Source organism: Pecten maximus, chromosome 13 (assembly GCF_902652985.1).
Source record: "Pecten maximus chromosome 13, xPecMax1.1, whole genome shotgun sequence".
NCBI classification, from domain to species: domain Eukaryota; kingdom Metazoa; phylum Mollusca; class Bivalvia; order Pectinida; family Pectinidae; genus Pecten; species Pecten maximus.
In genome coordinates this window covers 6,790,422-6,816,957 of record NC_047027.1, presented here as the reverse complement: position 1 = coordinate 6,816,957, position 26,536 = coordinate 6,790,422, and the positions used below count along the sequence as shown (strand labels likewise).

Below are 26,536 nucleotides of genomic sequence, written 5' to 3'. Positions count from 1 at the left end.
AGGCAATTTAAACCTCTTGTTGACTTATTCATTAATCTGTATAAAACAATGCATGCATCAGTCTATACCTTCAATATTACAATGTTTCCTACCTGTTCTGCAGATCACTCAGTTCTCCATTGATCTTTTCAATGTCCACTTCTGTCCACAGAATGTCAAAGTAACCATTGATTACAGTCATCACAGTGCTGTAGAGGCCGTACAGTTTCTGGAGCAGGCCAAGCTCCTTACGGATCCTCATCAGACTGGGGTACTCTGTCACAGTCAGTCCAAACAGCTGCTCTCCAGCACTGTAGATACCATACTTGTTGTACAGCTCATCAAACTGACTCTGTAAATACAAGGTTACTTTGATATCAATATATCACACACTGTAGATACCATACATACAGCTCATCAAACTGACTCTGTAAATACAAGGTTACTTTGATATCTATATATCACACACTGTAGATACCATACATACAGCTCATCAAACTGACTCTGTAAATACAAGGTTACTTTGATATCTATATATCACACACTGTAGATACCATACATACAGCTCATCAAACTGACTCTGTAAATACAAGGTTACTTTGATATCTATATATCACACACTGTAGATACCATACATACAGCTCATCAAACTGACTCTGTAAATACAAGGTTACTTTGATATCAATACCGTATTTGACCTAATAAGGGCGCCCCTACCTTTTTTCAAGGAAATAAATCTTTGACCGAGTGTCAAAATGGTGTCAAAATGGTGTTCAAAAGTAATAATTCATGTGAAATATTTTGCTACTTTATGTGTTCAATTTTCTTCAGCAAATTAAGTAACTGGAACACATGTTTCGCCACATTTTGTGTATTCCTACAGGCTACAGATGACATGTCAGTGCAAAGAGCACCCAAAACTAAACACACATACAAATTATAACTTACCATCTTTATTTGAAGATAAAGTAAAGACTTCATTCTTGTTGATAAATAACTTTTGTTCAGAACAGAAAGCTAGTAAAAGACATTGTAAATCAATTATTAGGTCAAAGAAAACGATGTCTGATATGATCTGGGAAATCACCTGTTTCTATAAATAGAACACAAAAGAGTTCCATTTGAACATAAATGGTGGAACACACGTTCTCTGGTCTAAAGATCAGCTGGCATGGTTTACAGGTTTACATGAGTATTCAAGTGATGTTTAAGCTTAATATATGATAATGAATAGATATCTTCATCTGGGATATTTTTATGACTGAATATTTTACCGTTTCCACAACCTTTGGTATTCTGCTATAAGGTATAGTCTATTTTATAAAACTTCAGAATAACTCATCTTAATAAGGGCGCCCCCACTGTCAATTACCCGCGCCCTGCGCCCTTATTAGGTCAAATACGGTATATCACACACTGTAGATACCATACATACAGCTCATCAAACTGACTCTGTAAATACAAGGTTACTTTGATATCAATATATCACACATGAGCAATAGTCAAAATATACTGTACCAGTAAAATCATAAATTATCATTCTCCCCATGAGATTGACCAAGGCAATATCCAATCCTTATGTTTCAATTAAACCTGTTTGTGAATACCTTAAGGTACTAAATACTAGAAATTGTTAAAGTTTTTTATTACCTTACTATATTAAGGTACTAGATTCTAGAAATTGTTAAAAAAATTTGATTACCTAACAATGCATAATTGTCTGATATTAATGTGTGAAATAAATTTAATTCTAACTAAAGATATGTCAGGTATTTCATGTATATAATAGTACTGATATTAAAAGTTAACTATCATTTCAAGATGTTTTTACATATTAAGAATTTGTGACCCATCAGGTGTGTAATGAGACAGACCTGGAAAGCCTGCAGTCTGTCATTAGCTTCAGTTGGAGTGATGCCCTCACACATGGGACCATCCTGCAAAAATATATACATGTATATTTCATAAGTTAGGAAAACTGAAATCACTGGGAAAACAATCTAAATGCACAGAAAATTTGAGGTCGGATATCAATGATTACTGTATACTTGGAACTATTTTCAACAGTTTTTCAATTGTTGAACTATTTTCAACTTAAATCGGATAAGTTACATCAAAAACATACTACTTTACACATAACTTTAGATGGTATGAACAAAACTGCTATTATAAAATGCACTATGATGACATCTCTAAGGAACAATATTAGATCAATACAAGTCAAGAAGCTGTAATCTGATAGGCTGACCATATGAAATACCTACAGTGTCGTAGTTGAGTCCGAAATCAGAAACGTCTTTATGGAATACCTCCACCGACACCAGTAACTCACTCTTGAAGCCGGGCTGAACACTGACAAGCTCATCTTGAATTTGATTCTGAAAACATAATGATGCAATCACACAAACCAACCCTTCAACATTTCAAGGAAGTATATCATTAACACTCCTAGTCTTTGGAAGACAAAGAAAGAACAAGCATCTGCAGAGACTAAACTTTACGTTTACATTGCACTGGCAAATATTTTTCCTAAGAAGTAACCGATCAGAAATTTTTCATGTGGCGACACTAGTACTCTCAATGTAAATGTGATCTTAAAACTTACAAATATATTTCATTCATCTGCTTGCTTACAATCTTAAATAAAAAGAATTTTCCAGACGACCCGGTGTGAAGCTGTATATATACCATAGATAACACACCATTGAAGTGTGATGACAAAACTTACTGAGCTGGCAATGAGCTTGTGGAAGGAATATCTGACAGAGTCCACTTTATCAGTCTCCTCCTTGGGAATGGTCACCTCAAAATCATGCAGCATAGCATAGGATTCCTGAAATAAAACAACTAGCAATGTTCCACAAAACACACTATACATGGTATAAATCATTCATATTAACTAGTTACATCAAGTTGAGGGACTGTGATAGCTTGCTGGCCATGTAACCTCAGGTGAAGTTCAAAGATGTGCAGTTCAACCCTCCCTATCAATGTCGGTTTGTGTTTCAAAGGAAGCTAAGAATGTGCCTTTCTTTCCTGTCATGGTTGTCCTAGGGCAAGACATTTTACCTTAATTTTTCTGGATGGCATGCGATGGGCCTTCAGTATGTTATTCACTGATGTAGTCACCAACTATTATCAGGAGACCTTATCTCAAAATGACTGGATACATCATATTAGCTGTTTGCCTTGTCGTAAAGGAAATTCTACCCAATGATATAAAATATCTATCTGAACTGAGGCTTTGCTGTGATTCTGAGCCCAATTATGTACTCAAAGTAAAAATTTCTCCCTCTCCCATATCATTTTACCTCCACAGGGCCTAATGTCATGTCTATCTGTATGGTATTTTCTCTGATGTCGGTAAGGGCAGCCATTGCCTCCCTCACATCTTCTAGGTCTCTGATTGGACGAGCCAGACGTTTGCTGTAGTCATCTATGAAGTTGATGACTTCTTCCATTTTACTTCGGTATTTTCTGTTGAGTTCTTTTCCAAACAGAAGCTTCCAGGCCTTGATTTCCACCCTCAGGGCCAGCTTCAGAGGTTCTACAGTATGGTAAAGGTACATCTCATTACATAGGCAAGAAACACACTATAATCATTGGTTTACTGACAGAAGGAAGTTAAAGTAGCACACTATAATCATTGGTTTACTGACGGAAGGAAGTTAAAGTAGCAGACTTTAATCATTGGTTTACTGACGGAAGGAAGTTAAAGTAGCACACTTTAATCACTGGTTTACTGACGGAAGGAAGTTAAAGTAGCACACTTTAATCATTGGTTTACTGACAGAAGGAAGTTAAAGTAGCACACTTTAATCATTGGTTTACTGACAGAAGGAAGTTAAAGTAGCACACTTTAATCATTGGTTTACTGACAGAAGGAAGTTAAAGTAGCACACTTTAATCATTGGTTTACTGACAGAAGGAAGTTAAAGTAGCACACTATAATCATTGGTTTACTGACAGAAGGAAGTTAAAGTAGCACACTTTAATCATTGGTTTACTGACGGAAGGAAGTTAAAGTAGCACACTTTAATCATTGGTTTACTGACGGAAGGAAGTTAAAGTAGCACACTTTAATCATTGGTTTACTGACAGAAGGAAGTTAAAGTAGCACACTTTAACCCTTTCATTGCCACATTAGTTACAATGTATACATGTGTATAATTTACATTAATTCACTGAAATTTTTTATTTTTCAATCATTTTATTCAAATGTCAATATCTTTTGAAATATCCATGAGATCTTTTTGAAATTTGGACCTTTACTTGCAAATTACCTACTGATTAAGGTCATATGTTCATATTGCATGTATTTTCTCATTAACCTGTAAATAATACAGGTGAAACAACTAATTAAAGGTAAAATATTAATGAAAATGTTATTAAATGCCTCAGATATGAATGAAAGTGTTTGTTATCATTCTTATTTTAAGTATAACAGTAATCTGTAATCTTCTAAGAACAAAATTACACATTTGTTACTAATTATATACCTCAGGTAAGCTCAGGTAAGGTAATGAAATGAGCAACATATAACATGTAAGTAAGCACAAATATTTAACTTCAGTTCTTAGTTGTATACCTACATAAAACATCTTTGAGTGTTTATATCCTCCAAATATGCACTTCCATGATGTACTGGTAACCTCAAATATTAGTAAGGTAAGTTTCAAGAATATTCCTCATCAGGTGAGACACAGGTTAACGAGAACAGGTAAGATACAGGTAAATGTTTTCAAAATGGCAAAATAACAAGTTTGTGAAGTTTTTTTGTTCTTTTCAGCACTTTTCACACAAGTCAACATTCAAAATTCATTAATTTCTCTCATGGTAATCAGTAAAACAACCAACTTTGCACAATGGCATAACACAAAATTGGCACATGAATGATGTCTCCACTGCACGTCCCTTTGGAGTTTTGCGTCCTTGTTTCGAACATTGCCGACACACCCTTTTCCGACCCTCAATCTTCACTAGTTTATGATGGTTGATGGCACCAAGCACAGGAATGTTTTCATCATTTCTAGATCTCCTTCCTGCTCTGTATTTCCTACAGGTAAACCCTGCTTGCAGCTGATCAGCAACATCCACACGGAATTGTAGGTGATCGTAATATTTCTTCGGTGGGGGATCTTTGTTCTCTGTTTTCTGAAATAAGATCCAGGCATTTACAATAGCCAAGTTCACAACATACCACATGACATATCGCCACCACTTATTCCCTGGTCTTCCAACTGGATAGTAGGATGCCATTTGGTCAAACTTATCTACACCGCCCATGTACATATTGTACGAGACATTCACGTGAGGTTTATGAAGATCCTCGTTCATATTTGGCTGTTCAGATGTTGACAAAAATGTTATCTGTCTTTTATCCTTGAAGGCTGTAGCAAGCAGATTTCCTTTCTGTATCTGTACAAGCTCCCCTCTTCTTTTCAGTTTCGCTTTTTTTACATCATCTGGAACACCTTTTCTATTTGACATTATAGTTCCGCAGACATAGGTATTCACAAGTTCTAGATGCTCAGCCAATGTCACTGATGAAAAGAATCTATCAAAGTACAAATGTCTGTTCTGATTGTGGTAGGACTCAGACAAGCTCCAAACTACATCATACCCTAGCCCATACTGCCTATCCCCGCCAAGTTTTTTTCCGGTGTATATTTGAAACTTGCAACAGTATGCCGTATCTGCCTCACATATCTGCCAAACTTTGATTCCCCATTTAGTAGGTTTAGCTGGCATGTATTGCCTGAAGTGAACTCTTCCTTTAAATCCAATCATGCCTTCATCTATAGAAAGTTTCTGCCCTGGATTGTAGTTTTCTTGTAGTTTGGGGACTATCAAGTCTATCATATTTCTCACTTTGAATAATGGGTCATAGTCGGGATCATTCCTTCCCGGAACATTGCTGGTGTCACGCAGGTGAATGTATCTATTCATGATGAGGAATCTACTCTTTGGAAATATGGAGCTAATATAGGGGTCTGAAAATCGTTTATCAGTGCTCCAATAATTCGCAAGTCTAGGGAGCCGGCGCACACCCATCATAATGTTTATTGAAATGAAAGCCCTTACCTCCGCGGCCGATGTCGGCGTCCATCTTGGATCCGGTCCTTTCTGTTGAGCGTATCTATTTGTCTCATCTGCTACAGTTTCAAAGAAACTTTGAGGTAAAAACCTTTGAAAATACTGAAGTTGGTTTGCATCAGACGGAAGGCCATGTTTAACTCCGGTAGGTTCATTGAAATCTGGCAAAATTACCTCCGTTAATGTACGAGTCCATTCAAAGTTCAAATTGTCTAAATATGGGTCGCCACCATTTTCACTTTCGTTTTCATTGTCACTGAAGTCGGCAGTATCCTCCTCCTCATCATCAGAATTATCGGAAATATCAATATCTGATTCGTTATATGATTCAACCTGTTCAAGTTCTTGCTGTTTTAACATACATCTCGCGTTTGCCTCGTCGATGTCCTGTTCGTCAAACCCGTCAAAGTCAGACTCGTCAGACGACTCCATGATTCATTGATGAAGTATCATAGTTCGTCATAAAAACTTCAAAAACTTCTGTTATTCGCCGTAATTCTTGTCAACTTTTACATGGTTGTAAACCGGAAATAACAATCGATCAAATTCACACAAACTCTTGACGATAGTGACCTCATTTCCGCTGTGGTTAGGTAGCAACGTAGTGACGCTACACACATACGGATTGGGCCGGTTTAGCACAATACGATTGTAGCCGGTTTCGGCCGGTTTAGCAGCGAAAGGGTTAATCATTGGTTTACTGACAGAAGGAAGTTAAAGTAGCACACTTTAATCATTGGTTTACTGACGGAAGGAAGTTTAAGTAGCACACTTTAATCATTGGTTTACTGACGGAAGGAAGTTAAAGTAGCACACTATAATCATTGGTTTACTGACAGAAGGAAGTTAAAATAGCAGACTTTAATCATTGGTTTACTGACAGAAGGAAGTTAAAGTAGCACACTTTAATCATTGGTTTACTGACAGAAGGTAGTTAAAGTAGCACACTTTAATCACTGGTTTACTGACAGAAGGAAGTTAAAGTAGCACACTTTAATCACTGGTTTACTGACAGAAGGAAGTTAAAGTAGCACACTTTAATCATTGGTTTACTGACAGAAGGAAGTTAAAGTAGCACACTTTAATCATTGGTTTACTGACAGAAGGTAGTTAAAGTAGCACACTTTAATCATTGGTTTACTGACAGAAGGAAGTTAAAGTAGCACACTTTAATCATTGGTTTACTGACAGAAGGAAGTTAAAGTAGCTCACTTTAATCATTGGTTTACTGACAGAAGGAAGTTAAAGTAGCACACTTTAATCATTGGTTTACTGACAGAAGGAAGTTAAAGTAGCACACTATAATCATTGGTTTACTGACGGAAGGAAGTTAAAGTAGCACACTTTAATCATTGGTTTACTGACGGAAGGAAGTTAAAGTAGCACACTTTAATCATTGGTTTACTGACGGAAGGAAGTTAAAGTAGCTCACTTTAATCATTGGTTTACTGACAGAAGGAAGTTAAAGTAGCACACTTTAATCATTGGTTTACTGACAGAAGGAAGTTAAAGTAGCACACTTTAATCATTGGTTTACTGACAGAAGGAAGTTTAAGTAGCACACTTTAATCATTGGTTTACTGACGGAAGGAAGTTAAAGTAGCACACTATAATCATTGGTTTACTGACAGAAGGAAGTTAAAGTAGCACACTTTAATCATTGGTTTACTGACGGAAGGAAGTTAAAGTAGCACACTATAATCATTGGTTTACTGACAGAAGGAAGTTAAAGTAGCACACTTTAATCATTGGTTTACTGACGGAAGGAAGTTAAAGTAGCACACTTTAATCATTGGTTTACTGACGGAAGGAAGTTAAAGTAGCACACTTTAATCATTGGTTTACTGACAGAAGGAAGTTAAAGTAGCACACTTTAATCATTGGTTTACTGACAGAAGGAAGTTAAAGTAGCACACTTTAATCATTGGTTTACTGACAGAAGGAAGTTTAAGTAGCACACTTTAATCAAGTAGCAAACTGTCATTAAAGTGCTGGATACAGAAAATCACGTTAGAATCAAAACATGCTGCCATAATTTTTAACTTGAAAGATGACTAAAATAGCTTTCAAAAGCATCAAGATAATATTTCTCAAAGTCTATTATCACATTAAGAAGTGTTCAGTAATGTTATTACCTACCATGAAATGTTAAGAACAAGTTACTAGGCATCAAAGACATAATAGGTCAGGGGCCATGAGCTTTGTCAAAAGCCCTTCTCTTAAAAAACCTGATTTTACTCAAACATGTTTTGAGAAATGCCTGGTGACACACTACTTTTACATGTTTAAGTAAACAGTACCACTGAAACAATTTTTTCCAGAGAAGCAAATCCCCTTGTGACAAGTTCCATGGACAAATTTGGCTGTGTGAAAGTTTCTTTTGTTTACCTGTAAAGAGTTCGATAGCGCCCACTTGTTCTGAAGTGTGGATGTCTTCAATGTTGTCTTCTAGTTTCTTGAACATAGCAACTTTTGCTTTGTACTCTGACAAAATGGGATCTTCTGCTACAAACTCCTGAAATATGATTGCTTCCATTGTTAAGAAACTAGAAATGCTTGAAAAGCTTCCATTGTTAAGAAACTAGAAATGCTTGAAAAGTAAGTATATGTCCAAGGCAACTTTGACGGAAATAAAGCAACATTTAAAAGATCAGTCAAGTAAACAATACATCAGGAGAAAATATAAAACCCAGCGATGTAAAACATTTAGGTCAGTGACCTATTTCTAAATATTGATGTAATATCATATAAGTGTTTACAAACAAAACATACAGTGCATGGATGTAAATGAAGGAAATGGCTACAGATTTAGAACCAAGATAAGACAAACACCTTATTTTCACGATTCCGATTTCAGTGATCCATTAGCTAATTGTTTACTCGGACAGCCTCGTTTTTGTTTCTGTTCGTGAACTTGTCTATGCATGCTCATACTGATAGTTGTTCATGGCAATTAATTTTTGTACTTCAGGTCAAAGTTACATTTTCAAAAACTTATATTTTGAAGAACTTTGCGTTATCTTCAGACTTTGAGTGATGTATGTTAAAGCTTATAACCTTTACCAGTTGAGAAAAATAAAAGAACCAAGTTTATTTTTATCTTTATAGCATAAACTCATATAAACGACGGAATGCTCCTTTAACATATCAGGATTTCATGTTACTGTTTTAGTAATTAAAGTTATTGTGAGAGTTTTCACATATATATTTCTCTGACATGAGTTCAGCTGTAATAGAATCTTACATCAATGTCATTGTCCACAAAAATCAACTTGATATCATTTAATTTATACACAATACTTTAAATGAAAGATACTGATAACATGCATTATCTACATGGAAACATTAAATAACTCTACACCAAAGATTCGAGAGTCAGACATGTATGTGATACTAACCGTTACAGCCTCCTCTCGATCCTTCTCCCATAGAAAGGCGTAGTCTGAGTATCTCTGTAGGGCCTCCATGATGTCTGCCTTCAGTGTACTGAGTGCGGATGACATCATCATCACATACTTGGACACATCCTTGTTGTCTGCAATACTCTTGTGGTAGTTCTTTAGTGGTATGGGAGGCAGAAGTTTTGTCATATGAGCCAATGGATCTGAACATAAACAATACAGCATACATCAAATCTAATTATATCATAAAGGTCCTGACACTTAAACAATGTTCAGAATCTTTCTGATTGCAGTTGGCAGTAAATTTTGTTAAAAAAACAAATGCAGGTTTTGTCCTCAACTACCTTCATCTATACATTCCAACAAAATGTCTTGAGAGTGAAATTTATACATTCTAACAAAATATCTTGAGAGTGAAATCTATACATCCCAACAAAATATCTTGAGATTAAAAACTGTATTTGGCAAATTCAAGTCAGCAACCACCAGATTTCTTCACGATAACATGTAGATTTGAATCTACCATTAATATAGTGTATTTTGATATGGCCCCACGCAGACAGGTACTGTTAATACCGTACTTTTCAGCCTTATTAACCTGGGGTTAACTATCTGTAACAGTTATTTATGACATAAGAACTTTGAGCTATATCTCACCATGAGGGTGAAAAGAGTTGGTTTCTTTGTGTTCTGTTGTGAACTGTCGTGAGCGGTCCTGTCCCCATTGGTACACATCCTTACTGATGTCCACTACCATCTGTGTGGCTTTGTTGAGAGCGTGCTGTATATCCTCCAGTCCGGGCTGCATCACCTGTACACAAGTATTTTATTCTGGTTATCACAGAGCATACTATCACACCATACAGACTCTTAGTTTTCCAATTTTAAGACTTTTCCAAGATTTTTCAAGGACCGTAGCTGTGATAAACTTTTGGTGGAATTCAATTATGTAACATATAGTGATAGTAATGTAGTACATAGCGTTAAGTTTTATACAAAATCTTATTTTTCTGTGATATTTATGTAGTAAATAGCATTAAGTTTTAAATAAAATCTTATTTTTCTGTCACACTACCCAAAAACAAGGAAAATGCAGCAAACAATTTCTTTGAGTGAAAACAATATGTGCTTTAAGAAAAACAGTATTTATTTGAATATCTCCTTTAAATCAAGTTTATATCAATACCAAAGGCTTAATAAAATTCAAGGACTTTTCAAAGTATTTATGCCAAATTGAAAGGCGTTCAAGACATGATGCCAAATTCCAAGAATTTTGCAGACAATGACTGAAATTCTAGGACTCTTCACATCTATATAGACAATACATCATGAGGCATACAGGAATAGCATCAATAACCTGGATATTCAGCAATAAAGAAACAATACATTTTGTTATCCATTTCATTTTTAAAGGAAAATATAGTAAAAATCTATGCATTGAAAAGTGTGGGAATTGGTAAAAAAAAAGCTTTGACAGTTTTCTTACGACATTACTCTTGATGGCAATAAGAGAGACTGATGACCATATTGAATGGGCTGTTATTTCAGCATTTCCTGTTGTTACTTTTTAATTTTTGGATACAAAACCGTTATCAAATGCAGTTGAATATATCCTGCCATACATGCAACAAAGGTAAAGCAAAACAACCGTTTTTCTTACATTCCCAGATTTGTGTCTGGGCTGAAAAATTGTCAATTTCAATAGAGTGAATGGAAAGCGCCATTCTGATTGGTCAATACTAAAATCTATGTGATGATATATCAAAGCAGTTGATGTAATTTTTCATCAAATAAATTATTTCATACCTTTCACTGGTAAGAAATTAATTGACATCATGTAAGATTGCTGAAAGATATTCCAACATTAGGGTATAAATGCTTTGAAGAAGTTTTAATCTCTTTTGTAGATAGAAATCCTATCTTGTTTTTTTAAAGAGAACTAATTGGAATACTAACCACATGAGGGATGGACAAAGTGATGTTTGCAGTGAAGAATGGAACTTGTCTGCTACCACTGCTCAAACCTCCAACACTTTCATCAAAATGCATCATACCATGCCTTCTGCCTCTGAAATAAACAGATGAATAAGATGGACTTTAACTGCAGTATGTTAATCTATGCTGGGAAATGGAATTTTCTTTCACTTTACAATAGGAAACAAGCCAGAGGAATTGTGGGTAATGATTTAAAGCACTTTAAAAACAGGGACTTGAAACCTCTCACTCCTAGTACCAAACATGAGGACACCGAAGTGAGTTAAACAGGTAAAGTTGAAAAAATTCAAAGAGTACCATATAATCAGCCACATCATGCCCACTATACTGTACACTATACAAATTATTTCTAGAGTCTATATTTTACAGCAGAATCCCCAAAATAAACTGATAAGATGTGACTTCACTTATCCAGCAGTCAAACTAAGGTTGAGATCAGTTATAATTTAAATATGGCAAAAATTGTGGAATTTTCATGGGAGGACAATTTAACATTCTATAAACAATAAAACATTCATCTAATGATAGGCAATACCCACAATATTGGTTAACAATGATTACCCAGAGAAGAAGCGACGTCTCATCACATCAAGAGAGTGTCGTGTGGCTTTGAGCAGCGCCTCCACAAGTCTATGGTTAAAGGATTCCTTCAGCTCATCACAAGCCTCTCGAATGTTCTGCTCGTCCGACATGTCACTGACACTGTCATCCACGCTCTGACCATCAGAACTTTCTTCATTGGCGATAAAGATAGTCATAACATCCACTGTAACAAGCAGCCGGGTAAACTCACTGACAAAGCTTTATACTACTTATCTGACAAAAATTGATCATTATAAGGCACGGGATAGATCCTCAAACCACTCATTGCAAGATAAGAAGTTATTTGAACTTTTAAACTCTTATGTTCTTGATTTTGGGGCAATAATATTTGTTGAACATATTTCATAATCCTTCATCCCGAAAACTTCATGCAAAATACCATGACAGTATACCATAAATAATGAAATTGGAATTTGATAAAAATCTAGAATCATACAAAGCACCACAGGAGTAGCATTTTCTTAGTCTCTGCTTTTTATAATGTTAATTTTTTTATTATTTATTTTACAGACATGAATGAAGATTTTGAAAAATAGTCCTCATGATGATGGGGTAAAGTAGATATCTTACTGCCAGCTTCAGCACTTGGCTCCACATCTATAACACTCTGTCCCATCTGGGCTCTGTGTAAAAAGATCCTGATCAGTTCAGCCACTGCATCCTCAATCACGTGACTCATTTTGTTGATCTCTTGTCCCATGTCTTTGCAATATCCCTATACACACCAAAACAAACTGTCTAATCTCTGCCATTTTCTTTCAATTTTTGTATATCAGACACATTTGCAAACAGCCTTATACAAAACCAAGCCAATTAAATGCTATCTGTATACTATTTACTTAAGATACAAAAATTGTTTGTAAATGTCTTCAGGGGAACAAATCAATTCTTCAAGATTCAACTCTTCTTGAAGACATAACCGATTTATGTAGCTAATTTCACAAACCTCCATCTTTTTGAGGAACTGACTGACGGTCCATGGTGCACGCTCTGGCAGGTCGCAAAGTAATGTTTCACTGATCTCTTTAAGCATGCTGTCGATCCTTGTTACTTTGATGTCATTTACCTTGTACATAAATATATACAAACTTAAGATTGTAAATCTTCATTATCCATAATCAAATACGCAGATGATACCAAATTAAAGATTTTAAGTTCAAAAATTTTGAAATTTTGTAACTGAATTTTGAAATTTAAGCATGAAACGAAAAATGGAACTGGTTCCATAAATCATAAGCTTATTTCCTGGAAACACTTTTGATTGTTAGCGTCATGGGTTTCTGTATTACTAGATTTATTACAAACATTCTTACCTGTTTGACAACTATTCCCAGTTCGTTCAGGGCATTTGACACAATATCGAAGTAAACTGGCAGACTGAGAGATGTCCAGGTGTGATTCACTAGCCCTGGTCGTATTGCCACATCCACCTGATAAGTGAAGTATTTAAAATAGTTATAATTCATCTTATTGCTGGGCGGCTTTTTATTCAGTGCTCAAATTCACAATAAACAAACTGCATTTTTTTTTTTTTCATTTTGATTTTGCTTTGTTTTTTAATGGCATTAAATGTAACCATGAATACCAAACAATAACTGGTTTCATCAATGTTTATTCTTATGAATTCAAAGAAAGAATTTCATACACTAATTAATGCCACACAGTAAACATGCTTATCAATCATTCACAACCTACCTTCCTCAATGAAGGCCTCAGCAGATTAAAAAATATCGGTGGAATATCTGCTCTCAGGCTATTGTTTTCATCAAGCAGCATCTAAAAACAACAAATGGATAGAATGAGTCATATGAAAACAGTTACTAGGATGAAATCAATCCTGGTATTTCCCATCTTCTTACTCTTAACATTTCAGCTACCTTCTGAAAATGCTTGCCATTTGTAAAGTCTTGAGCTTATAGAACCAATCACATTAAAACCTTATTCTACCAGTGATCAGAAAAAAACTTTGCTTTCAAAAAAGTGACCGGTGAACAGCAGTCTGCGACGTTATGCCCATGACTAGTACTTTTTGGTTCGGACTAGTGGGAAATCCTTGAATCTCAATATATTTGTTGTAATAAACAATGCATTTTGCTTGTCCGGACTAGTGCTTAAAAATGTTAATGTCACAGACTGGAACAGATGATGATGTCTTACAGTTATAATTGAAAGACCCACATCATCAAGCTCCTTTTTGTCATCAAGAGGGTGAGTTGAAACTTTTACCATTTAAAATCATTTCAATGCAAATCGTTCATAAAGGTAATGACTGAGAAAAATGTAAACTTTGCTACAAGGAATCAACACTTCAATGAAAACAAAAAATATTTCCACATGATTCTGATTTAAACTCAAGATTTCAGAAATTAAGTAAAGATAATCAGATGATGACACACAAGGTTACCTGGAGTTTGTTGTTGTGGGCCTTGAGGTTATCCCTGGAGTGGACTAGTACTGTGGCTGCCTCTGGGATCTCCAAGTCCAGCTTCATCATGTACTCCGCCTCCTTTATCACCTCAAATATGTAGGGGTCAAAGTTCACCAGCAGTAATCCTTGCTTTGTGGGATGTCTCACTAGCACAGGGGCTTGTAGGACTACAACATTATCAGAAATTATATGTTTGCCAAAGTCAGGCTATCTATGTCTATTTTTCAAAGTTATGCGAGGCTCTTAAAGCAGAGGATTTTCTTATAAATTACTTGAGTGTTAACAGCTTTTCTCACCCCTATTACTTACAATTGGTAGCCACAGCTACAGACTTCTTCCAGGCATCATGGTACAGCATCTCATACTCCAGGAGTACTCGCATCATCCTGTTGTAGTTACGAATAATTCGCTTTGCATCTTCTGTCTTCAAACAGCTTGCCCGCATCTTTCAAATTAGATTCAAGCAGTCAAACTTTTATGAAGTAATAATTAGGTGTTGTACTTAAACAAAGTAGATATCACCACATCTTCAAATTCTTCAAATTTACTGAAATAAGCAGTTCAAATAACATGTCAATTTGAAAATAAAATCTACTTGAGCCTTTTTTCTCTCTCTCTTAAATATGTGTTTTCTTCTTTAACCAACCAGAAGGTTTTTTTAAAGAAACTAAATTACTGCCAGTAAGTAGAGTACATGATCATAATGAACTAAATTGATTGTGGGGATTATGAGGTATCTTGTACATAAACTTTCTTATTTCACAAGTAGTCTAGTTGAACTTTTGACCATTAAACCTCTGACTATAGTCACACAAAATTAAAAAAAAAAGTGGCCTTGACCTCAGATACGTTTATATTCTGATTGCATATTTGCATACCACTGTGTCATCATGTGAAATTAAGAAAACATGGTGTAATTTTAATAAATATTATAATCCTGGTTCTATTTTTAGTAACAGCAACCTTGTTAGAAACTTCTAATTATAAAACCCTTTTACACATTTGCATTTAGGGCACCCACATTTCAATGCAGGACCCTAGATATTACTAAAATTAAATTTACATGTAGCCAAGCATTTAAATGTAGAGATCTGATTGCCTCACAGTACTAACTGCAAAGATGTCCATGGGATCCTGTATCCGCTGTGACAGCTGTCTGGCCCAGGTGATCTTGCCCGACACTGGAGGCATGTTCCTCGGGATGGGTGGATCCTCTTTATACTTCATATACAGCTATATAACACAGAATTGTATAAATGTTAAATCACAAAATGATTGTTATCACCAGAACTTGGGCAACAATATATTTAAATCAAGTCAACAGTAAGAAGCAATCCATTATTATCAATGATATAAAATCAATGTTAATGACAATATGTTAGCATCCCTATCAACCCCAATACACGATGGAGTCATTGTGACGACAAAGTGGCAACACTTGTCTTTCCCCTAGATATATAGGTGACTGGGCTTCCTGGATCATTGATGTAGGTCACAGGTCAAAATGGTCTACTTTTGAGACGACACACTGCCTCCCCTTGGTAAAAATATGCCCAAGTGTGAGGTTCCAGTGACAAGTGGCATAGGAGATACAGCCAAGATAGAAATTTTCTTTGATGTAGTTCAAAATGTAGGCCACTCTTGTAGGTCAGTGACAGAATAGTCTTACCTTGGTGAACTGATGCCAGAAATATGAAGGTCCAGTGACAAGTAGGGTAAGAGAGAAAGCTCAGATAATCTTCTTTATTTCCTTTTTTTTTTTGGTCAAAATGTAAATTAGAGTGACCTACTTTTGAAACATGCTACCACCTAAACTAGGTGACCACATGACCAAAGTATTAAGATCCAGTGATTAATAGTGCAGAGATACAACCCAGAAACCACCTTTTTATGAAGGTCAAAGATCAAAATGCAAGTTAGAATTACCTTCTTTTGGTACATGGCACACTGCCTCACCTAGGTGAGCATATGCCCCAAGTATGAAGTTCTATTGATGAGTAGTGAAGGACTAGACAAGATCAAATGTGGAAGGACAGAAAGATGGACACAGTGGAAAGCTGTAGTCCCCCACCCCAACTCCCAGTGGGAAACTATTAAAGAAAGCTTATAGTTTGTATATGACTATTAAAAGGTTTCCAAGGAATGCTTTGAAACAATAAAATCAAGGAGTTTCAAATGTATATATAACCTGATCAACAAAATCAATCCAAATGATTTCATAAACCTCTCACTATGCGGGAGGTTAGCATACCTTTCTTATTTCCTCAATTTCTCCTCCATACTGCACCATAATGGTTGCATATTTTTCCTCTATTTTCAGTCTTGGTAAGTTGAGAGTCTCAAATCTACAAGAGTGAAATTAAGACATTAACTAGGCCACTTTGATACTTTTTATAAACAGGATCTATAGTCCAATTAGTAGTCAAATTAATCACCACTTATCAATACGCAATGTTAAGGATTACCTTGAAAGGAGGGTGAGAGCCTGGGTGGCAGAGGTCATCTTAGAGAATGATCCTTCCATGAAAACTTGAATTCCAGACTGAAAGTATAATTACTATGTCAGCACCAAGTCAAACCAATCTACATTTTGTTTGAAACAAAACTAAATGACTAAATCATGAATTCTAGCCACCATTTTTTATTAAACAAAACACAACTATCATTGCAACCATCCCCGTGTACCCCTTTAAAAATGGAGAATATAAATTATATAATTCAAAATGTTACCATCTTGCGCAAATAGCAAGCGAAAAAAGATAATTATCTTTCTGGTTAGTAAAGTTTATAGTCTGTATTACTACTGAAGCAACTGCTACATAATATGTATGAATCATTCCAACAAAGTAAAGAGCGACAGTGGGATTTTCACCTGGGGCCGAGGATGAGAAAACCTAGTATACCTCTAGATCGCCAAGCTGTCTTTTGAAGTCATCAAAGTCATTGTCAAAGTCCAGTTTTCGATGATCCAGGATGTCATATGGCTTTTTCTTCAGGCTAGAATAAATCTGAAGAAATCTGGACGAGTAAGACTCAATGCCCTCAATCTTTGACTCAGACAAAGCTGAAAATGCCTGGATGGAGTTCATCAAGGTGATAATCTAAAAAACAAGAGAATGTCACTGAAAGTCCCTTCCAGAGTAACAAAGTCAGGCTTCAAACCAAAGATATGCCAAACTTTCAAGTAGACTTATCTACTAGTCTGCATTTGTACATGATATAATATGCAAAACAATCATTTTATATTCTCCTTCAAGTAAAATCACAAGGTTATTGAAAAAAGAATTAAAACTGGAAATAACACAACCACAATATTAAATATCACATTGTAGACAATATACTGTATACAATCAGTCGAAAGTCCAACCTTGTCCAAACGTTTGCAGAAGGTCTCAAACTTCCCGAAAATGTACATCTCTGAAAACTCAAATGGTTTCTCTCCAGGTGTAGCCTCAATCTTTTTCTTGGTGCGTTGGAAGATGGCCTGGTAGTTCTTGTAGAGGGAGACACAGTTCTGTAGCTTCTCTATAAGAGGTTGTCGGGGCTGGTCCCAGATCCGAGTTACACCCTCGTCTGTGATGTAGTTCTTACAGGCGGTCACCATCTGATTAGTCACCTGTACAAAATAATCACTAAATTAACAGTATATCCGCTCAAAGGCAAGACAGGTATTGTGGCAGATGTGAATTTGAGTATGTCCTGGCCAGGCCAAGGTTGAATGAACGACAGAATGTGAGTAAATGTGAGATTGTATGAATGAGTATTAGGTTGTCTGAATGAATACAAGGTGGTGTGAATCGTAGAGTTTTCTCATCACTGATATTGTTGGTGTTGAACTTTTTCTTTCTTCTGTGTTTAATAAACTAAGCCTGCCTAAATATATTTATCTATCATTATTTTCCAACACTGACCAGAGAAACAAAACCCTGGAGGACAATGAAGAACCTGGGTTATTTTACTACATACCTACTACAGTATGATGTGAGCAGATTTGGCGGAAATTCAATGAAGGTAAATTAAATCCATAAGCCAAGGGATTGTTAAGTTTAATATGACAAAGTTTTATTCATAAGCAATAATACAGAGAGGCCATAATCCTATAACTTACCTTTATGAAGAGAGAGGTCATCCTCTCAGAGGTGTTGTAGTAGCGGGAGATACTATGGATCATACGGATAGCATTGACTAGACCAGGCAAGGAGTCAGTCATTGATACCTGTCCACAAATAAATACATCAAAAATATTGCTGAGAAACTTTATTTCTTAATCTTATGTCGATACTCATTGACAGTCCTCAATCAGTCCTCTAAAGGGTTGTTATACTTAGAGCTGTAGACAGCTAAACAATATCTTTGCAACTCACTGGGTAATGTTGCTGAAGATAACAGAACGAGGATGAATCTTCAATTGATATTTAAACAAAATGTCCTATTATGACTGCAGGACTGCCCTTCATTAAATACTACAAAAAAGTTTAGATCTGTATAAAATCAAAACATGTTTATCATTATAACAATTTATCAATTTACAAACTGATTAAATTCTATTTTGTTTCAGGATGATATGTTACTCTATTTTCATCACATTTTATTTAAGCTAAAACCTCATTTCTAACCGGAGTTTAAGGTTTGTAAACATACCGGATCACATCTGTAGAGTGGCTCACAGTACTTCTCCAGCGTGTACAGGAACTTTACATTGTCTTTGGCTTCGTTAGCATTGTCAGTAATCTTCTTGTCCAACTCTTTCCATTTCTACCAAGAGAAATTGCATCAAGACATGTATGTCTTCAACAAAGGTATATAGAGAACAAAAAAACATTCTTTTCCTTGTCATTTTATGTACGCAACCTTCAAAAGAGCAGAGAGATGTGACCTTTAAAAATTGGATGGCATTTATTAAGAGGTTAATTTACAACAAGTTATGTTACAATGGGAAACAAAATAGGAGGCCTTTATAGGCAGGTTTAACTGTCTGTATATTTACTAGATCGTTAATGCCTGTTAATTCTCTGACAATTTATGATAAATCAATGTATTTCCAGAGATATTGTGGGTCACAAATTCTTCCTTGGCTTGATTAAGACTAGATTTTTTTTTTCATTTTTTTTTTAAGGTTATATACAGTTTTATTTGCCTAGACAGTAGACATTTATACACCATACAATGGACTGTCTGGAGATAGGCAGCTCCAGCTACAGTCCATAATTAATACAAAAATATTCTCAGTCTGTTGTCTTTCACTCATCACTTCTGTTTTATATATATTTCACAACTCAATTTCACTTCACATATATTATATCTCCTACACATTTTATATATACATGGTACATACTTGATACATGTTGAATATATAGATTAGATTAGACTAGATTTAATTAACAGCTTTTAGACTTCCATTCTGAACTGTGAAATCAACTCGCACCACATGACCTCAGATGTGATAATGCTTCCATTTTGTGAAGCACACCCAAGGAGTACCGATTGCCACAGTCCCAGTAAAGTATACCTTTAGAACCTTGGACCTTGCAATGTTGATGATGTTGATGACCATACGACATTTGTTGCTCTTGATCTGTTCCAAGAGAGCGTTAAACCTTGCCATTAGCTGTCTCCAGTGGTCAAGCTCTGCCAAGGGACCTGTGTCATCAGCCTCCTTTCTCATCTGATCACTCTCTGCTAAAATCTGTAAAAGTGAATGCCAATAAAAAATCTATTGCAGATGTTTCTAGACATATTGTTAGTGTATGATTTATTCAATCAGACTCAAATCTAAACACAAACAGAGACAAAGGGAAAACAACATCTGAAATTATTAAAGACATTTCTTCCTGCAGCATTTTACTGGGTTAATTTTCAGCAGTCAAATTCCTAAGTGGCATTCTTGCAACAATTTTGTTTTTCAAATAATTTTCAAAATTTTGACATACACATAGGGACCAAAGTTAACATGTTGAACAAGAGGCACATAAACCTTAATGATTAACTGATTCAGAAGTGACTGTTGTTTTTATGACGTAACATTGATATCATCAGGTAAACATTTATGACGTAACATTGATATCATCAAGTAAACATTAACCAAGATCTCTACTACATTGGCAAATAATGTTAATTTTATCAAAGTTCTTTTGCCTGTACAGAATCACGGTGGGGAATCACGTGGTCAGAAGATAGAAATTCAAAATGGCAGCCGCTAGCACAGAAAACATAAGATGAGGTAAGATATTGAAAATACTCATTACATAGGTTTTTTATTGTAGCGAGCATATATGTCATACTATAATCTCGATAGTCATACCTCACGTGTGCTAGGACAGTTTGTAGTTATCCGTAACCTTCTGACCAAAATTTTGAATTGAAAGGATTCCACCGACAAATTTGATTCAAAATTTTGGTCAGAACGTTACGGAAAACTACGGACTGTTCCAGCATACATGAGGTTTGGATATGTCTAAATTATAGCATAGAATATACTCGCTACAATCAAAAGCCTATATATAGATGTAATAAGTATTTTCAGTGTCTTACCTCATTTTATGCTTTCTACATTGGTTGCCACCATTTTGAATTTGTATATATATTCAGATCATGTGATTCCCTTCCGTGAGAATATGGACTTCCTTATTCCCATTTTGAGCCCCACCCCAAGAGTGTCAGACCTTCCATATATACAATATTTGAGTCTTCTTCCCCAAATAATGCTTTAGACCAAATTTTATCAAAATTCAATCTAAGACTCGGGACTAAAAACATTAAAAGGTATAATTCAACAAATGCTGAACATTGTGCCATGGCATGTTGATATGCTCACACACCCTTGGACCAGGTGATCATGAGCTAATGATGATGATAATAAGATACACAAGGTCCCACATGCCTGTTCTATCTGTTTACACCAGGCCATAGCCAGCTCCTCCATGTCACTGACCACATCCGGGTTGGCTGCCACGTCGATACAGTGATTGATAGTGGAGATCTCCGACAGGTTAATCTTGTCACTGGTACACTTGATTAGGTGTACACCCTCCCCAGCATTGGCCTGGGCACCTGACATTTAACAAAATTACAGTAAAATCTATGCAGCCTTTTACAGATACTCCTGTTCTCTCCAATCGTATGCCCTAAGGCATGCTTCCATCCATTCCAAACTTCTGTTTCTAAACCATTTCTTAATTATTGTTTAATAAAATTAAAGTTTAAATACACTGTATTTTATATACAATTTACAGATCAAAGTTCAAAGAATTTAGCCACTGTTTTCAAATGGTTTTGTATCACATAGAATATAACACAAGGTTTATTAATTAATACATGAAAATTAAAGATTGATGCCAATTAGAGTACTGCATTCATAGTTACATAGAATATAACACAAGGTTTATTAATTAATACATGAAAATTAAAGATTGATGCCAATTAGAGTACTGCATTCATAGTTACATAGAATATAACACAAGGTTTATTAATTAATACATGAAAATTAAAGATTGATGCCAATTAGAGTACTGCATTCATAGTTACATAGAATATAACACAAGGTTTATTAATTAATACATGAAAATTAAAGATTGATGCCAATTAGAGTACTGCATTCATAGTTACATAGAATATAACACAAGGTTTATTAATTAATACATGAAAATTAAAGATTGATGCCAATTAGAGTACTGCATTCATAGTTACATAGAATATAACACAAGGTTTATTAATTAATACATGAAAATTAAAGATTGATGCCAATTAGAGTACTGCATTCATAGTTACATAGAATATAACACAAGGTTTATTAATTAATACATGAAAATTAAAGATTGATGCCAATTAGAGTACTGCATTCATAGTTACATAGAATATAACACAAGGTTTATTAATTAATACATGAAAATTAAAGATTGATGCCAATTAGAGTACTGCATTCATAGTTACATAGAATATAACACAAGGTTTATTAATTAATACATGAAAATTAAAGATTGATGCCAATTAGAGTACTGCATTCATAGTTACATAGAATATAACACAAGGTTTATTAATTAATACATGAAAATTAAAGATTGATGCCAATTAGAGTACTGCATTCATAGTTACATAGAATATAACACAAGGTTTATTAATTAATACATGAAAATTAAAGATTGATGCCAATTAGAGTACTGCATTCATAGTTACATAGAATATAACACAAGGTTTATTAATTAATACATGAAAATTAAAGATTGATGCCAATTAGAGTACTGCATTCATAGTTACAGGAAGAGAGGAAAATGTGAACATTGTTTATCATTTAAATAAATTAACACAGTCACGAAAAATTAGATAATTTCAAACTATACATCTATACCACCTGAAGTATTCTAATATGACAAAATTTTATCAAAGATATATATATTAATGGCATTCGAGTTCTATAATGAATAAAAAAAATCATTGCACAATCTACATACTTCTAAGGTATTGTAAAAAGTTTTCAAAATTGTCGAGGAATTGTTTCTTGGACTTCCTTCCCTGAGGTGTGGTCAGCAAGTCTCCCCAGTTCTCTAGGTGCCTCATGGATGGCTGGAAGATGCTAGACATGATATTCTCAAACGCGGACAACACACCTGGTTCTTGCGACACATCTAGCACTCCAAACGTTACCTCCTGTAGGTCAAAGAATTACACATGAAGTTTTCCCCTATTTTGCAATTTCTAATTAACTGTAACAGTTGTTGTTTAAAAGATTCATACATATTTTAGCTTAAAATTCCATAAATGCTTTGTACAATAAAATTGGTGACATAAAAAAACAAGAAGGTTTTAACTAAAGCATCTTTCCTAGTAAACTTGAAGTTCCCTTGATTTTGTTGTTTACTCTGTGAGCTTTATAACAATTTTTAGCATTGTTATTAATCTTAGGGGCATGTCTATATATGACCTTTGTGATTTTAAAGAAAATAAAAGAATTTGACTCTGAAAATGCTGAATATCAAAAGTCAAGCAGATCGATGCCCCAAATAAAAAGATCACACAGAATTGTTATGATTTGAAACACTCATCTATTCCATTTTCTTTCTCTTCATTAAATTAACATGATGTAAAGACTAAGAGTTTGGAAGCCATTAATTACCTCGCTTATATTGTTTGGGTTAAGGATCAACTCGGTCTTGGTACGCAGAAAGTATACACATTGGCCGTGCAGGGCATTTCCTGTGCCACTTGTCACTAAAATCCGAGGTACCACAGTGCCTTTAGGTGTACCTTGGACAATCCTTCCACACTCTGCAATCAATACAGTATTACATCTTTTTTTTTTTTTTTGCAATCTTTTAGAATTACTCCAAAAAATAATTGACCAAAATGTGAAAATTTAATGCTAAGAATGCACAGATGATGAATTTCTGGCAGAACCAATTCTGGACACATCATACAAGTACAGAGACTTATTCTGACAATATACATAATTATCTATATCATACTCCATTATCAATAGTTACTGTGTTCATTTGAATTGGCAAATACATGTGCTAGATGTATCCAGTCAGTGTTGCTATTTAACTAATTAAATCACATTGTAGAAAACAATACATTGTTTCCTAATTTTTTTTTTTATTTTTATTTTTCACCATATGAAATCTCTAACATATGCAGACCTTCCAAGCCTGGTGTTGCACTGTCTTGATAGTAAAACTTCAAACTTCTGCTTCCACCCTTTTGAAGGAACAGGTCAAACACCTGCAGGTTCTAAATAATTATAAGGATATTGTATTTGTAGGTATTACTAGAGTCAATATTATTATAATTACATTCATTTTTTATAACTTGTAAGGTTATTTTCCCCTAAATTTCCAGTCACAAAGAAGATCCTGAAAAGGTACCAAACCATGGTGTTGGGCTACAGATCCCATTGATTATTCTAATTAGGGTTGCCATGGGAGCAGAATTTTGGCCCCTGACACATGAATTTTAATACTCATTTGACAATAGACATCTAGCTATATAGGGACTTATAAAGTCAGAGGTTAATCTAGTTACTACCATAATTAGGTAGTATTCCTCACTGATGGTGTTTTCCCCATTGAACAAAAACAAATTCCCCATCAAGAAAAAATCAAATAAAACGGGAAAAGTCTCCGAAACAGGGGAAACCACCCAAATTTTTATGAAATATGTAAGAATAATAGCAAAGAATAGCCGTAAAATGTTAAAATTTAAAGAATAATTCAAGACTCTGCAGCCATTCATTTCCCCTAAATTTCATAATGGGTAGTATTCCCCAAATCCTGGATTAACCCCTGAAAGTATATATGTACGTCCCTGTCAAAGCATGTTGTAAACAGAGAATAGATAATAAAAACATTTTTTTTAGCAAGTTGGTGATAGTTTATGTACTCTTTCCCTTTCATTAATCAGTATTTTTATTATGACTAGTACCAGGGTATACATTATTGAACCTGGTGGTTTCTCGTCAAACCTGACCTGTGTTTGGGTACTTGTAACAGCCCTTAAACATAATTTTGCTAACGAAAAAATTAAACTTACTCTCTCAGAATCCAAGACAAAATCCTCTACCACTGTGTGGTCGAGCTTCAGGTGATTGGACACTATGGTTAACACATATTTGTGGGTAGGTTGCAATCTTGACCGCCTCACTTCCCTCAGGTCTCGAGCCTTTTGCTGTGTATAATTAAAACAAACTTTGAATGAAAGTGTTCACTGAACCACTAGAACATGTGAGCTGGCAACTGATCATAATAATACTTTCTGCACAAGTAAAGGGAGATAATCATGGCTGTTCCAGGAAAACATATATAGGGGTGGGGGATTCAAATTCAAATCACATGTATGGGTTGGTGGGGTTTCAAATAAATAATTCCTCATATAGGTGGGTCCCCTAATTTCGAAGTGCCTTCCCCTGGTCCCATATATGTTTTCCAGGAACAGCCCTCAGTATCTTTATTTAATTTTCAGGTATATGATAGTAATGATCATTTAACGATGCATTGATACTATTACTGTTTATGGCTAATACAATTGATGCATCCTCTAAGTTTATCTTGATTGTATCATGGATACAGAATCTGACTCTGTACTATCGAGATATAAATTAATAATGCAAATAAGAATTGGACACAGTATAAATACCTGTCCAGGTGAACCAGAATTGGACAAGGCGTCCAGGACTATGATGGAAACTGTCTAAATACCTGTCCAGGTTAATCAGAAGATACAAAACTTCTGTGTCATGTGACTGGCAATTGCACAAATTTATCAGTTAAGCATTTACAAAATAGTGGCTATATATCACGAGTTCCCATGTCATATTAAGAAGCCTCTAGTAGTGGCCTTTTATCAAAATATTGCATGAGTGTTAATGTAATGAATCAATTACAAGGACAGAAGGGAAAGATTCTATCAAATTTATCGCATCAAAAAATCCCGTGAAAATTTTCTCCGAAAGAGACACGTCTTAGGACATCATACCAACGTGGACTCAGAATAGATGGTACAGTGTTTTAGGTATGCAGCAAATGTCGGCCACTCATATTAGACTTATTAGTTAACTGTAAACATTGCAGTTCTAACCTGTAGTTTGCTTGTAATCAGTTTGGACAATTCAATTGTATTTGTGAAAAGACCTTCATGTACTGTTTAATGATGAATTACCTGTCTCTCTTTGATTGATTCTGTATTCATTAAAACACTTCCCATTGTACTTCTCCTTCTTCCCCTGGTACCCTGAGCACTCGGAGCCCCAACATTGAAGCTGGACCTCCTCTCAAACCCAGCATGTCCTGGGGAATCCAAAAATCCCGACATCTTCAAGTGTTGTGCCTAAACAAAAATATATATACTCTTAATTTTTCATAGACTTATCTGATATTAAGCAAAAATTCTATCTCTCAAATTTTTTTTTTTTTTCGGGTTTTATGCAACTTGCCAACCTTCACTATTTAGCAGAGTAATAGTCTTCGAACCAATACAAAAGACCCTCTACCACTTCTGTAACAGAAGAAAGAGAAAATGAAACAGCCAGACTAGGGTTCAAACCCGA

At 35.1% G+C, this 26,536-nt stretch overlaps 1 protein-coding gene across 1 annotated transcript in view; it reads right to left on the bottom strand.

Moving 5' to 3' along the window:
• The window catches only part of LOC117340385 (dynein heavy chain 8, axonemal-like), a 99,285-nt gene extending 72,974 nt beyond the window's left edge, over positions 1–26,311 (bottom strand). The window contains exons 1-31 of the mRNA XM_033902147.1: positions 26,149–26,311; positions 25,024–25,158; positions 24,135–24,225; positions 23,612–23,763; positions 22,946–23,145; positions 21,597–21,673; positions 21,383–21,552; positions 20,012–20,188; positions 19,144–19,257; positions 18,611–18,718; positions 17,870–18,118; positions 17,406–17,603; positions 16,968–17,044; positions 16,754–16,847; positions 15,616–15,735; positions 14,812–14,947; positions 14,479–14,669; positions 13,770–13,850; positions 13,388–13,504; positions 13,021–13,140; positions 12,645–12,789; positions 12,033–12,237; positions 11,433–11,544; positions 10,134–10,287; positions 9,474–9,679; positions 8,464–8,590; positions 3,291–3,526; positions 2,708–2,812; positions 2,244–2,357; positions 1,854–1,916; positions 93–331 (exon numbers count right to left, since the gene is read on the bottom strand). Coding sequence (XP_033758038.1) covers positions 93–331; positions 1,854–1,916; positions 2,244–2,357; positions 2,708–2,812; positions 3,291–3,526; positions 8,464–8,590; positions 9,474–9,679; positions 10,134–10,287; positions 11,433–11,544; positions 12,033–12,237; positions 12,645–12,789; positions 13,021–13,140; positions 13,388–13,504; positions 13,770–13,850; positions 14,479–14,669; positions 14,812–14,947; positions 15,616–15,735; positions 16,754–16,847; positions 16,968–17,044; positions 17,406–17,603; positions 17,870–18,118; positions 18,611–18,718; positions 19,144–19,257; positions 20,012–20,188; positions 21,383–21,552; positions 21,597–21,673; positions 22,946–23,145; positions 23,612–23,763; positions 24,135–24,225; positions 25,024–25,158; positions 26,149–26,301 — 4,466 coding nt within the window. The 5' untranslated portion in view covers positions 26,302–26,311. The remainder of the gene's footprint in view (positions 1–92; positions 332–1,853; positions 1,917–2,243; positions 2,358–2,707; positions 2,813–3,290; positions 3,527–8,463; positions 8,591–9,473; positions 9,680–10,133; positions 10,288–11,432; positions 11,545–12,032; positions 12,238–12,644; positions 12,790–13,020; positions 13,141–13,387; positions 13,505–13,769; positions 13,851–14,478; positions 14,670–14,811; positions 14,948–15,615; positions 15,736–16,753; positions 16,848–16,967; positions 17,045–17,405; positions 17,604–17,869; positions 18,119–18,610; positions 18,719–19,143; positions 19,258–20,011; positions 20,189–21,382; positions 21,553–21,596; positions 21,674–22,945; positions 23,146–23,611; positions 23,764–24,134; positions 24,226–25,023; positions 25,159–26,148) is intronic.
• Between the last annotated feature and the right edge of the window lie 225 nt (positions 26,312–26,536).